At 48.4% G+C, this 15,342-nt stretch overlaps 1 protein-coding gene across 3 annotated transcripts in view; it reads left to right on the top strand.

Annotated features, from left to right (window-relative positions):
- The first annotated feature begins 7,364 nt into the window (after window positions 1-7,364).
- Window positions 7,365-15,342, top strand: part of LOC135896247 (acetylcholinesterase-1-like) — a 41,140-nt gene continuing 33,162 nt past the window's right edge. For 2 of the 3 annotated variants that reach the window (XR_010562644.2, XR_010562643.2), the window contains exons 1-2: window positions 7,365-8,911; window positions 10,794-11,200. Coding sequence is in view for 1 of the 3 variants with exons in the window: in XM_065424607.2 (XP_065280679.2) it covers window positions 7,745-8,911; window positions 10,794-11,200 (1,574 nt within the window). In the remaining 2 variants the exon portion in view is untranslated. The remainder of the gene's footprint in view (window positions 8,912-10,793; window positions 11,201-15,342) is intronic. The other variant, XM_065424607.2, reaches the window with a different exon arrangement.

Here is a 15,342-nt window from a genome sequence, read left to right as displayed (position 1 = left end):
GACGCCGTGCTTCAAGACATTCACCTTCTCTGTCTGTCGGGGACCTGGACGGACGTCCGCCTACAAGTGGACGGATACACCGGAGGGCAACAAGGGGTTGGCTTCCGAGCCGGTGGCGTGGCGATTTACGCAAACAATGGCAACGTGGGCGTCTCGCCCTACGTTCGCAGAGCAAGCCAAGTGTGCAGGCGTATGTGCCGTGCAGACGGAAGATGGGGCCGTCGTCGTGACGGTCCTAGTCCCTACGGCTACGTCCAAAGGAAGCATTGAGACCTTTCTAATACAGGCTGTCGGAGCTAATGCAAGAAAGACCCAGATCCGGCAGCGTTGGCTTTTGAACTGTTCTTTTCATTTTTTATGTCGCACTGCACCCGGTGCGCCGCAGCGAGCTAACTTCCTCCTCCTTGACCGGCGCTGCACGCGGAGCGAGTTGTAGCCTGCGGCCCGGGCCTGAGGCAAGGGGCGCTACAGGGCTCATCCCTCGTATAGCGGAAGCCAGAGGAGCCGCCCAGTGAACGTGCTTAGATGTGACCGCCTGGAGCGATGAAGGAATGGAGGCTAGGTTGAGTGGAAGGATCGCAGGAGCAAGAGCGGCGACATAGGCAGGTTTGAGTCGGTCAGCAGCCACGACGTATTCGGGACCATTAACGTCCAGCGTGAACGTCTAAGGCGTACGATGGAGTACGCGGAATGGTCCACCGTAGGCTGGGGTGAGGGGTGGACGCACGTGGTCACGCCGCACGAAGACATGGCTGCAGGAATCTATATAGAGGCTGACAAATGGTGGTGGTGCCGGTCAGCAGGAATTACAGGAGCAAGGTCACGAAACGTGGTGCGCAGCTCCCGGACGTAGGTGGAAGCACGATGGGAGTAAGATAGCGATGACGGCACGAAGAATTCTCCAAAAAGGCGCAGGGGAACGCCGTAGACGAGTTCAGCCGAAGAGCAACCTAGGTCAGCCTTCAGTGCTGATCGGATGTCCAGAAGAACGAAGAGAAGGTGGACGAGCCAACGTTCCCTTGGCTGATAAGTGGTGAGAGCATCCTTCAGTTGTCGATGAAGTCGTTCCACCATGCCATTCGTGGAAGGATGTGTCCGTGGCCACCCCGTCTCTCGTCACGCTCTGGCGACTCACGTAACCAACCGGTCCGGCGAGTACAGGAACAATGGGAAGCTTTCTTCCCTACCGCCGTGTAAGCGGCGCTGCGGTTGTGACTATAATAGCGGCCATGTTGAGAAGGACGCGGACACGCACTTTGTGACACTGGGGTAACGAATGAAACAAAATAAAGACGACAACAACCCCGAAGTTACGTGTCTTTATTCAACCAATATAGCAATAACCATATAAATCAATATAGTTGTTAATGTAGTCATCTCAATACAGCTTCGCTGGTTATCCTTCTTCACAAAGTGGAAGGGCACTAATCTTTTTTTCTGGGTGTAGGCTGCTTTGTTGGGCTCCCGGCATATTCTGCACTTCGACACGGCACCGCTGCACTGTTAGACTACTGCAAGGTGAGAAATTTTATTTGACATTCTGCGACGCATTTCAAGCAATTTTAGGCTTACGGCACAAAACCGAGACTTATGACGCAGTTAGCGAAAAACAGCTAGGCTGTCCTGGCGCAGTTAATTTGAGTTAATGACTCGTACTAGGAGATGTTTGCGACGCTTCCTATCGACCCCAACATTATAGTAAATTATTTCGGCATTTTTTGGGCGCGCTCGCCGCACCCGGCTTTGTAACGCAGTTAGCGAAATGCAGCTCGGCCGTGTGGCGCAGTTTCGCGTGTACTGAATCTTACGGGAACAAATTCCTGACGCTTTCTGTGACTCCCAAAATTATTGGAATTAATTTCGTCACATTTTGGGATACTATTGAGGCACGCTCGCCGCGCTTAGCACTGTGACGCAGTTAGTTTCGCGTCTACTGAATATTACTACGACACGTTCGTGACGCTTTCTCTAACAGTTCCTAGGAAGCTCGGAGGCCATTGCTCTCGGATAGAAAAAGGAAAGGAGAAAGAAAAAGAGGCTGCGGAACCAAGCATGGGCAGGAATAGTCTATGAAATTCCCCTCTCCTGTGGTTGTTCCTACATAGGACAGACTGGGCGCTGTATAAATGAGCAAGCAGATCAGGGAACATGAACGAAATGTTGAGCAAAATAAAGAGAGCCCTAATATACCTAAGCACATTAAAAACTGCCCCTCGTGCTTTTGTGGGGCATACTTTTCTGACGTGCGGATTCTGGCCAGAAGCAAAAGTACGAAAGCTACGGAAATAATGGAAGCATTTTATATCAGTAAGAAAGGTAGCTTGTGTGTTAGTAAAACGTCCTTATCGTTGTATAAATCAGAGGGAAAGTTCGTTGAACGTTCGTTAGCTCATCGCATTTGACGCTTGAATGTGCTTCTTGCGCAGGCGCCGACTGAGCGTATATATGTACGCGTCTTCTGTAAAAATGAGAAGCAGAGAATGGCGCTGTCCCGTTGTCCTCTGTTGTGTACTGTGTGGTTTTTTGGCGCCTTAAAAATAGGTATAATAAATCGATACTAACTTGCCCAGCAAAAAGTTCTCGCGTGTACTAAATCTTACCGGGACAAGTTGGTGGTGATTTCTCTAACCGCAGTATAATTGAATATAATTTCATTACGTTTAGGGATACTTTTGCGGCACGCTCGCCACGCGCTGCGTTGTGATGCAGTTGGAATTCAGCAGCTCGGCCGTGGTGACAAAGTGTGGCGTGTACTGAATTTCAGTGGGACAAGTTTGTGAGGCTTTTTATGGACCCACAACAACGTATACCTTCTTTCGGTAGTCGCGTTGTCGAAAACGTGACGAGCAGTGGCCAAGAGTGATAACACGGGAGTGTGTTGCTTGCGCCGGCAGAACTCCCAAAAGATAACGCCGAGGAGCTCAAATTCCAGGAACGTGTAACTCGAAAATTCTGTCTTCTGGACGACTGAAAACATGCTTTGCACCCACGCATTTGTCTCAGTGCGGGTAGAAGGCATTCTGCGAGCGTCTAGAATGGTCTGGCTCAGGCACGTACCGATGATTTTTTATTTTTCAGAGGGGGGGGGACAACCCAAGGTAACTTCTTTATGCAAATGAGGCGAGGGGGGTACCTTTACTAGTACGAATGGGAATAATGCCCGCCATTCACTATAAAGACGCGTAAACCCGCAAAAGAGATGAAACATTTGAAGGACGCTTAAGGCTTCGCCTTTAAAAGGAAGCTTTAGCTCGGGTGGTCCTATATAAATACATGTAAAAGGAGAATTCGTTTTTCTCGGCAACCACACTACCAAATTTGACGAGGTTTGTTGCATTTAAAAGAAAAACTTAGAATCGTGAGTGTTGGTTTCGAATTTTTGATTTAGGTCGTCATTTCTTATTAAATATTGGCAAAAATTGCAAATTCTCAGACAACGAGACCCAAGCTTACAAGAGACCCAAGTTTACAAGTCTGTAACTCAGCAAGGAAAAATGAGAACAATTCTGTGAATTGCAGCTCATAGTACATCTAAAGCGGACAAAATGTATGTGTTACACATGAATCTATAACAAAATTAGTAATATGGAAATACAGCTTTTGCAGAACCCATGTAAACAACGTACCGAATTCAGGTAAGATATAAAATGACGTATGGAATTTGTCCGCTTTGAATGATCTAATGGATGCCGTTTACAAAACCACGATATCTGCCCTTGACGCAGTGCTATGAATTTGTTAACTTCGCGCTTCTATTCTTTTTAAACTTTCGAATTTTTGAAATATTTAACAAGATTCTGGACCTAAATCGATATTCCGCTTCCAATAGTCCCTAGAATTTACCGTTCTCTGTCAAATGCAATAGATTTCATTAAAATCGGTCCAGGGGTTATCTCAGAAAAGCGTTTCTGCGTTTTACATGTATTTGAATAGGCCGCGTCGGAGTTGGGCCCGAGGTTCATTCAAAGACCGGTGACAGCTTTCCATGCTTCCCGGCAACTGCAGCTTACGTAACCGTAACGTTTACCGGGAAACGCTGGCGGCGAACGCTACGTATGAAGGCAAGCTTTCTGGCAGAAACTCGTCCTCTTGCGTGGGTCGATCTCCTGTTAAGAGGAAGCTTTAGCTCGGGTGCTCCTATCTAAATACATGTAAAAGGAGAATTCGTTTTTCTCGGCAACCACTGCACCAAGTTTGACGAGGTTTGTTGCATTTGAAAGAAAAAACTTAGAATCTAGTGAGTGTTGCTTTCGAATTTTTGATTTAGGTCGTCATTTCTTATTAAATATTGGCAAAAATCCCAAATTCTCAGAAAACGAAACTGTCAAGTTTACAACTCTAACTGAACAACGAAAAGTTATAATACAATTCTGTGCATTGCATTTAATAGTACATCTAAAGCGGACAAAATTCTTGTTACACATGGATCTCAAAAAGATTTGTGATATTTAAATAGCTTTATTTGCAGAACCTTTGTACACAACGTAACAAATTCACGTAATATATAAAATGGCATATCGAATTTGCCCGCTTTCAATGGTCTGAGGGATGCCGTTTACAGAACCGCGATATCTGCTCCTGATGCAGAGCTATGAATTTGTAAACTTAGTGCTTGTATGTTTTTCAAACTTTCGAATTTTTGAAAATTCTTGTAACAACATTCAGAACATAAATCGAAATTCCGCTTCCAACAGTCACTAGAATTTAACTTTATCTCTCAAATGCAACAAATTTCATTAAAATCATTCCAGAGGTTATCTCAGAAAAACGTTTTTGCGTGTTACATGGATTTGAATAGGCCGCGTCGCATTGGGACCGAGCTAAAGCTGGCTCATGCTCACTGCCACGGCGGCGTCCGTTCGCAGATCATGTCACACTCCGCTAGGAGGCGCTCGTGACGTCACATTAGAGTGGCACGCGTACTGCGTATGCGCCCAGTAGATGGCGCCACCCTCCTGCTTCAAAACTTCGTCGGAATGCTTTTCTCGTTAGCCGAGTTATGTCTTCGATGCGCGCTCCCTGTTCTCCAGCAACCAAGCGCGCTCGCGCTGCCGAGTGATAGCGCAAGTCGCGGCAGGCTCAGCGACAACATTCGAGTGGAGAGGAACAGCGTCTTCCACAATCTCCCAACACAAGATCGCTCACGGCAAGTGGTTGCGGTTATACCATATGTTCACCAGGTTGCGCACAATCTCGAAAAGGTTGTCAGTAGGGCAGGCGCAGGGTTCCTGTTTACTGCCAAAAATAAGTTAGGTAGCCTGTGCCACCAAGTCAATAGGGTAAGCAATAACAACAAAAAAGTTGTAAAAAACAGCACAGACGGAGGCTTGTTGGCGACTGTTGTGACAGTGTGGTTTACAAGATCTCCCTTTCATGCAAGCGTTTTTATATCAGTCAAACGGGGCGTTGCATCAACGACGGCATGCGCGAGCACTTCAACAAATTTCAAAAACGGGCAAAAGATAGTCAGTTGTCACTGCATTGCAATGAATGCGGCTGCAAGCCATCTTTCGAAGGTGTAACCTATCTGTCAAAATATCGTGATGACCGCGCACGCCTTATATCCGAAGCCTTCCACATTCACGTTAGTGGCGAAGCATGTGTAAGCCTTCCGTCCATTTCTCTCCTTCCGAAGGAGATTGCCTTCTTATCACATTAATTGCAATTCCCCGTGCGCATGCCCTATTCTGTAGATTCTGTGGTTTCAGATAGCAGCGGAGCATATATATGCTGACTGACGGAATAAACACACTTTGGTTGTTAGTCAGCGCCGTTGTCTGTGTCCCTTCACTCGTCCCGTCGTTTAGCGCTGTTTTTATTGCTCGTAATCATGCTTTTGACAATTTGGTTGTGTTTCAAGTGCGTAAACAACTTTATATATCATTGTGTTGCTATTGCTCTGCAATTGATATTGCTATTTGCTAATATTTGTACGGTTCGTGCCTTTTCCTTTTCATTTTTCTGCTTTTACAATTATTACTCCTCTTTGTTGTTAAGTATATGATCTTGTCATATGCTAATATTTGTACGCATTGTTAGGATATATTTTTATGTACTTTTTCCCCTCCTGCTTGGGCCCTCTTTCGGGCCGGCAGTATTAAAATTAAAAAACAGAATCCCTAGCCAATGGCTAGTGTTATGGGTCAAACATTAAACATAGTAGAACATGAAAAGAGCAATTCAAAACAACGCGGTCGAAGTTACTCAAGTAGCAAAAAAGACCGGGAAAATTTCGCTGACGTAGCATTAACACAGCATTTTTTTCGTTTTTATTTTTTTAATCGGCGACGCATGCCTTTTTCTATCTTCATTTTCTGGGAAGTAACGCACGACCGTCAACTGATATCGTGAGAAGTCGTCATATAGCAATAATAATGCACTGTAGACCTTGTCTTCTCTCGGTGAAACGCCCAAACGCATATGCGATAAAAGCGCAGTCTTGCAAACGCAACCTCCAACAACCTCATACGGCCCTCCTGCTTGGTCTTCGGACTGCACTATGTACCGAATAAAAATAAAACGAATAAATAAAGTCTGAAGGCGTGACGGCCGGTCCCTTCCTAAAATTAATTTATGTGGGTGCAAGATTTGATTTAAATATTTTCGCAAACTTTCGCACCTCAAGATAGCGTGCTTTCCTTCTTTGTTTAATACTTTGTATACTGTTACAAACCGTTGCAACAAAGCTTGATCAACAAAGCATTAAAATATCGGCAAACAAAACACACCACTATATACAGTAGTCATGAGTGCTCCTACTTGCTCAATGTACTTGACAATGAGGCGCCGTACTGAATGCGGTGCAAAAGTCGCTTGTGGCTGTGCGACAGCCGCGTATGCAGAACGCGCAACAGACCGCAGGTCAATAGAATCGAATTATACATTGAGCCGCTAAACACGGCAGTGACTGTGGAAGTGCTGTCAAATTCAACCGCGCACATTTTGCTTTCTATGTGACAAATAATTTAGTATATGGTACAAAGGCAGTCACAACATCTCAAAAGAATGCTCGGATAATGTAAAAGAATAAATATATAGCATGAAAAAATGAAACAACGTGTTTTCAAGAAAACACCACTGACGGTTCTCGGTTGTCTCTTTTGAAAACGATAAAATCCGAAAACCTAATGTTGCATGTTTTTTCATGATGAGAATCACCTTCACATCCATCACTGAATAAAATTAACACGAGGCGCGTGCACATCGGAGCTCAACTGTGTTGATGGTGTGCGAATTTAGGGTTAGGTTCAATTTCATAAAAATCTGCAGCTTGTCGACAAATATTCCTTCGATTGTTCGCGGAAGTTACGCAACAGAGTGAGTCGCTGTACAGGTTTATTTGTTTATTTCTAGGCGAGTAGGCATATATCGAGAAGAAACCAGGCCTACATCGGCATCGCGCATGTGCAATTTTCCAGCGAAGCCGGCTAAGTGAACAGATAACGATCTGTTACATCACGCACCACGCCACAACTGAATGCAAGAATAAATACATAAGCAGGCAACTTGGCACGCGTCGTCGCTCATCGGCCGCGCCTGACCCACCGCTATCTACGCAGAAAAGGTGCACGCGCCACCTCTACGTGCATCCCGCGGAGTTTACGAACACCGTCTCTCCCATCCAGTTTCTTTGCGATACTGGAGCCAAGAAAGTGGCGAGCGCGCTCGGTTATAGGCGTCTCACTGGGCACATGTTAGCATTCGCTCATCAGACACGCGCAGTGAAGGAAGCCTGGCGGGAACGATGACGGCTGTACTCCGAAACTCAGTGAGTGCTGTCTTCTCCGTCGTGGTATTGTCCGTCTCGGCCCTGCACACGCTTCCCGAGGGCGCGCCGATCGTGCGCACGGAGTGCGGTCTCGTAGCCGGACAGACTCTGACCGTGAGCGGACAACAAGTGGACGCCTTCTACGGCGTGCCTTACGCAGAGCCACCCGTTGAAGATTTGCGCTTCCGCAAGCCCGTGCCGGCAAGGCCGTGGAACGGAACATTCCGAGCGACGGCCAAGCCCCCGCCGTGCGCCCAGACTAACCACTTCCATACGGACAACGTGACGCTGTACTACGGGTCATTCAACTCGGAAGACTGTCTCTACTTGAACGTGTGGAGGCCGACCGCGTCATGCAAGGGCACCGTTTCCTGCAAGGCGAACCTTCCTGTCGTCATTTTTATCCACGGTGGCGCATTCCAGTGGGGCGACTCTGCCATCTTCCTACACGACGGCGCCAACTTTGTGGCACTCTCCAACATCATCTTCGTGAGCTTCAACTACCGGCTCAACGTCTTCGGATTTCTCTCCGCCGAAACGGAGGATGTCCCAGGCAACTGGGGCCTCTGGGACCAGAATCTGCTCCTCAAGTGGGTCCAGAGCAACATACGCTTCTTCGGCGGTGATCCGAAACAGGTGACGCTCATGGGCCAGAGTGCCGGCGCCATCTCGGCGGCCATACACACGGTCTCGCCTTACAGCGAAGGGTTGTTCAAGAGAATCATCCTGCTCAGCGGAAGCCCGGTAAACGCCGTCTTCACCGTAGCAGCGAAGGGCGTCGACTCTGTCATGAGTCTCGCGCGTCATGTCAAATGCGTCGGCTGGAAGCCCCGCAACCTGACCGACGTCATGGACTGCCTCCGGACCGTGGACAAGCACGACTTCCTCCGGCTGCTGAACGGCGTGGATCCGCGCAAGACAATTTACGCGCCAGTCAGCGGCGACTCCTACGTACCCAAAGACTGCACGTTCCTCAGCACCTGGCGAAACAAGATACGCAGCACAGAGGTGATGGTCGGGACGATGAAAGACGAGGGGTCCCTGTTCATGGACATCGCTTTCCGCTTGGCGCCCTTTGTGCGAAGCTACATTGACATCGACCACCGCACCACTGCCACAGCCATCATCAGCGCTCTGTTCAAGGTAAACATTCGAAAGTTGCACTTCGTGTTCCGAAAACAAAAGCAGGTATAGAACGGAGCTGCCGGCGGTCTATTTTTCTGCTATGCAAGTTGAATCGATTGTTATCCAGTCAAATGGCATCTGGCGACGATGTATACAACATGAGGCTATTAAGCTATTATGAAGCTTCATTTTAATCTCTTTTTGTAGGTGTATAGCAGTAAAAGAGAAAAAGCAAAAACCTGAGGCAAAGTTCTTCATTTTTGAGGAGGGTTTTCCAGTTATGTACAATAAGCATCTTCACTGTAGCACGCGTCCGTACGTGCATCGTCCGCGTCTTTTACAGCGAAGCTGTTAGCCTCTCGTTGGTCGGGATTTTTCGTGCCCATGTCCATGGGAAAAAAATTGGAGGACGCTTAAGCTTCGCCTTCAAGAGTGGGACGCGACAGCGTTCCCGTCGACCCGCCAAGGGGTATAAGACAATGCGCTACGGCACAGCAATCACTTACGATGCGCCCCGCATCGGACTTAGCGCCCACCTATCACGCGGTGAGCGTCGAGCAACGCAGCGTTCGGCGCGGCAACGAAACGTGCGCCTGAGCGAACGAAACGAACCAAAGAACTCGGTGTCTCGGAGGGGAAACGATCTACGCCAGCCAAACGTCGTGATCGGCACGGGCAGAGAGATAGATAGTAATCTAAACCGGGAGCACGGCGAAGCGTCGTCAGGGGAGAGGGAGTCCCGCGACGCGCCTGGCAGCGGTCCCAATGCGCGCGCGGCGCGCCTCCTGTCGGGGCAGCGCCGTACATTGAGAGGAGGGGGTCTTCTGTGTTTGCCGCAAGATGGCTCTGCGTGTGCGGAAAGCGCAGAAGAAATGCAGCGGAAACGCACTTCGCAACTCGTGTAATTGTGACTTCTGTACGTTACATGTTCATAATTACCGATATACACCGCAGTATAACTTTCCACGGCTCGTTTCGAAGGCAACACCGCATTCACTAGAGGCGCGTTTGCACCGCTTGGAAGCATCGAACTCGTGGCTGAGTGGTAGCGTCTCCGTCTCACACTCCGGAGACCCGGGTTCGATTCCCACCGGGCCAATCTTGGAAGTTGCTTTTTATTTATGAAGCGCCTGCCGTGATTTATCGCTCACGGTCAACGCCACCGACGCCGACACCCGACACCGACGCCGACGACACCGGCTTTTCTGCGACACGAGCTCCTTAACGCTATCGCGTTAAAATGTGGGCCGATCCTGGAGGTAGTGTACTACCGGGCCGACCCGTGGCGGAGGTGAAGCATGCTTCAAGCACTCAGCAAAGTGAAGCGAAAAGTGCATACTTTCTTTGTAATCTCGCATGCAACATACATAACAGCATTCGTTTCAACAAATAACAAGCAAAAAACAAGCATGAGAACCAGATAATTGATGTTAAGGGGTTTCTGATAATGCGAACCACGTAAAAATGCTCCCCGCATACGTTTCCAGGTAAAGATTGCTGTTGAGCACGCTGCTGCGGCGTCGGCAGCTTGCGACGTAGGGAGTTACGTCACTAGCCTCGTATATAAAAGAACCAGCCTGGCAATTGATTTCATTGTTGCAGCACCGCTATGGATAGGCAACGCGTAGTTAGGACTCCCGAGGAGCAGCGTGAATACGAGGAACGGCTAAGGGAAAAATAAACGGCACTACGACCATCGGCGGCGTGCTGTTAAAATTACCATTATTCCAATTGCAACCATTAGTCTAAATTACCATTACTAGCATCAATCTAAAGCGATAAAGCACTGCATACCATTCTCAGCAGTTGTGGTGGTTTTCAACAGCTTCGCTGGACACCCACTTTCGCAGAGCCGATTTTTTTTTTTTTTTATCTCGACCTACCCTCTTATCACCTGCAGATTCCTGGTGCCTCGGCCAAGCAGGTGACCGAGGCATACTTCCCTGACGAGCATCCTGGAGACAAAGAATCCGTGCTGGGCACCCTGCAGGATGCAGCCGGCGAGGGCCTTTTCGTGTGTGCCTCGAATTTCTTCGCAGAGGTAGCCGCCGACCAGGGTCTGCCCGTTTACCGCTACGTCTTCGCGCACCGGCCCAGCTACAGCCTCTGGCCCCGCTGGTACGGCGCGACCCATGGCGACGACGTGCCCTTCGTGCTCGGGTCGCTGCCATTCTATGGGGACCCAAGCCGCTACACGGAGGCCGTGCTCCCGGACCGGGCGCTCTACGACAGCGTCAAATACACGAACCAGGAGGGGCGCCTCATGGCCGACATGGTCGCCGCCATGGCCGCCTTCATTAGAACAGGGTATATAGACAAGCAGAAAGGTTGTGAACGCGGCGGGTTGACAAAGGGAGTGTTGATAATGGTGCGATTTCGAGAATCTTCGTCTCTACCACGAACATCTGGGAGAAGCCGTTATACTGCGGGTAACCTAAAATAATAACTGCCCAGTCAACTTGCATAAAGTTGATACTTATGATGAAACTTATAAATTGATGCCTGCTAAAATTGCATTGTATCACCTCATTTACAAACATATGCCGGGATTACGTGATCTACATTTTGATCTTATGCAAAAAGCAGAGAAGCGATGATGAAGCGACTATTGCATACGCAGGGTCTATCGCGATCGCTGCCCAGCTTCAAAATTACCGCTTTATGTCCTCCGTTATACAGAGCAGAAGACATTCATGCCGCTCATCAGTAAATACGCACCTGCAAAACTGTTGCAAGGTGAGGAAAGCGGCGCACGTTGCAAAAGGGCCTTGGAAAGGACGCACGGCCGCGTAGTGGAATAAACAACTCTTGCGGCGTTATCGCGATGGCCGCGGCATCATCGGCCGCAGCTGGGCAGCGCGCGGAGCGCACGTGAGCGTTGCCCAAGGTCGATTCAAATAGGTCGCGAAGCTTCGGGCGAAAAGCGGTTCAGTACAGATTGTCACCGACATCAGCATGGGGGGTTATGGGAGAAGCTATTGAAGCGCGACTATGTTTGGAGGGAACAAACATTGGGAAAGAAAAACGTGTTTTTTAATTCAAACGAGACACAGATTCATTCAACGAAAATAAAATTCCTAGTCAATGTTATATATTCGTGACGAGTTAAGGAAATGCAAGTTTAATTTTATTATTATTATTAAATGCACTTCTTTTCAGCGCCTATCGCTTCAGGGGGCGTTGACGCCACTATCACTCGCAATGCAATGCACGTCTTGAAATGGGCAGAAAGGCGCACTCGTAAAGGTCACCTGTTGAAATACGCCCCCCTCACAGTTTGTGCTTTCTTGCTTGTCGAAGTTTGTCTGAATATGGTGGCGCGGGTAGCTTCATCGCTTCTTAATCTGCTCAGTCAAAAGTAGTGAGTTACGACCGCCAGATAATTGTGTAGTTGTTTTCGTGCGACTGCGCTGGCCGACGGGCTTGGCATCCGACAATAGGATCAGCACTCTACACCTAAAGCTTTCGTCGGCCTCCAAAGAAAGTATGTTCTGTGCAGGGATGCGATTTCGACAAACGTATGGCTGGCCTTTTCCTGCATCGCTTTCCACGCTGAGAGCTCAGAACGCCCATCAAATCGAATGGCGGGGCATTTGAATATATAGCTCCAAAGGAAGGACAACAAAACAAATTTCGCGCCTTCAAAAACAAAATGACGTCACTTCTGCTTTTAACGGACATGGCGTCACATTATTTTTCTTCCACCGGAAGTGTTCCCACCACATACAGATGGCGCTAAGCCCCATGAGCCGCAGATGGACCGCCATGTTTTGAACGTATGGGCTCCTACGGAAGCTTCGCTACCAGGTATATTTACCTTGCGTTGCCTCTGCTGCGACTGCCAGTGCAAAGCACTGAAAGGGAACGTAGTGACCGCTTCAATTCGCAGCGAAGACCAGAAGATTATTTCAATGCGAAGCATCGCTAAGGCGGAAGCCTTAAGTGGCTCATATCCCCGATGGTCTGGAAAACGCGGCGTTCGGTACAGAAAGTCATGTGAGCTCGCCTCGCGCAGACACGCGCTCGTGCCACTGCTGCCTTATATTCTAGTACACTGTATCCCTGCTTGCGCGTTCGCCGTCGTGTTTCACCGGTGGCTCCGATGCCGTTCATACGCACCCCCCCCCTTCCCTCAACGAAAAAAATATCAGTGCCCTTCCACTCTGTGGAGAAGGATGACCAGCGAAGCTGTGTATGTGGGCCCCTCCTTAATGGCGAACGGCACCTTCGCCGCGGGTCGGCCCGGCATTGCACTATCTTCGGGATCGGCTCACGTATGTGGAGTGCTTAACGCCTGCATCACCTTCGCCGCGGGTCGGCCCGGCATTGGACATCTTCGCGATCGGCCCATGTATGGCGAGTGCTTAACGCCTGCTTCACCTCCGCTGCGGGTCTGCCCGGCATTGCACTATCTTCGGGATCGGCCCAAGTAAGGCGAGTGCTTAACGGCTGCTTCACCTCCGCCGCCGGTCGGGCCTATTGCACTATCTTCGGTATCGGCCCAAGTATGGGGAGCGCTTAACACTTGCTTCGCCTCGGCCTCGGGTCGGCCCGGCATTGCACCATCTTCGGGATTGGCCCACGTGTGGGGAGCGCTTAACGCCTGCTTCACCTCCGCCGCGGGTCGGCCCGGGATGGCATTATCTCCGGGATCGGCCGGGTCTTTTGCTTACGACACGAAAATTTCCTTGGGGGTTAGAGGTATACACCTTCGCTGAAAAAAAAAACGAAGTTAATTAAGATAGAGTTTCAGGCATTCAAACCCGCTACCTCCGGTGGGAGTCGAACCATTGACCTTTGGCAGGAGTCGAACCCACTGTATTTGGTGTTATGACGAAGTTAATTAATGTAGCGTCAATTAAGGCACTCGAACCCACGACCTTCGGTGGGAGAAAACAATAAGAAGTAACAACACGTCGGAATGAGAATGTCAAGTAATTTAATGAACGTCTCTCGAGCCCTTAATATTTAATGAATGCCACGATCGCACGGATACTACTCCCGTACCAAAGCCGACTAGCTGTTTGATACGTCTGGCGCATGCGTCACGTGCCAGTTTCTCGTGTTCTTTCCTCGTGACAGCTCACGCTTTGAAACGCTGTAGTAGTCGGCGCCCCGTCTCCAGTATATCGGCCCACCTTCGCAGTACCCTCGTAGCCGCTAAAGCTATGCAGAAGCTGTCCAACTTTGTGCCGCATTCGTAATAGGCACAAGTGGAACAGGTTCTAACTATAGTGGTGGCAGGAAAATCAAGCGCCGACCAATCGTTTTCAAAGATAGGTCGGCGCTTAATTTTCCCGTCATGAATTTTCCCGGCCAGATGGGTTTTCGTCGAACCCTGGATTTCAGTTAACTATAGTGGTCGGCGAATATTCAAAGATTCGTATGGATCAGTGGAGTATTGCGCACTAACTTATTCGTATTCATATTCAAAAATCAATTATTCGTTATTTTCGAATAATTGAATCTAAGCAATTATTCCGCAAATAACGACTGTTGAAATCTGGTTGCTGTTCTTCGTTTGAAGTATCGCTAATTATCAAAAGAGAAGCTACGACAAATGTTTGTGTTTATTTCGACTACGCCCGTTCAAAACATATGCAGCACCCACGGATTTGCATGCATGTCGTAACCTCGCCCAGAATGGCCGGAGTGAGAAATCATGCCGTCGCCGTAATACGATCGTCGTCACCATTGTCTTGCTGCTGTCGGCACACACGCTTGTGACAGCTGTTCGTCATACAAAAACATGATGTTCCACATAGTAACGCTTTGCGTAATCCGAAACGATGCTAGGTAAACAGCTACCAGCAAAGTGCTCCGCATAACATCGATTCTCACAGTGAGTGAGATGTCCATTTTTTCTCTAGCCTAAACTGTAAAAAAATAAATGTGAAAAAACAGAAAGAAAGATTTATATTTTTACTACAGATATTTTCGACCGGGAAAGACAATTTTATTTTTAAAAATGACATTTTACTGTCTATGGTCAAAGACATACTTTTTCTTCATTTTAACAGAATGGGTTCGCATATGGTAAAGCGAAAAATTTGTCAATCAAAATTCTGAGCGAAATTAGATTTATTCATTTATTTCCTACCCTCAATTAACATTTGTGTGAAGCTACACGAGCCGCGCAAGTATAGGCATATATAGCTCTATTGTACGCGCGAGTCAATTGGTCTTAGTTTCTGAATAAGTTACAGTTGCAATCAGGGCTAGTCATGCCGCCGAGAGCATGGCTATATAAAATCGTGGAGTGGATAGTTGTCCCCTTCTGTCCTTGTTGTTTGCTTTGAGCGACCATATCTTTGTATGGTTTATTAAGCAACATAGAACGACCAGCAAAGCAACATGTACTTCTGTCGCCTACAGCCGGGAGTCTTAACACCAAATGTCTTGTCAGTGGTGACATCTGTTATATTCTACGTAGCGTACTTATCTGTACG

Source organism: Dermacentor albipictus, chromosome 4 (genome assembly GCF_038994185.2).
Source record: "Dermacentor albipictus isolate Rhodes 1998 colony chromosome 4, USDA_Dalb.pri_finalv2, whole genome shotgun sequence".
Lineage (NCBI taxonomy): Eukaryota > Metazoa > Arthropoda > Arachnida > Ixodida > Ixodidae > Dermacentor > Dermacentor albipictus.
The sequence above is the reverse complement of the archived record's forward strand: the minus strand, read 5'-3'. Positions and strand labels throughout refer to the sequence as shown.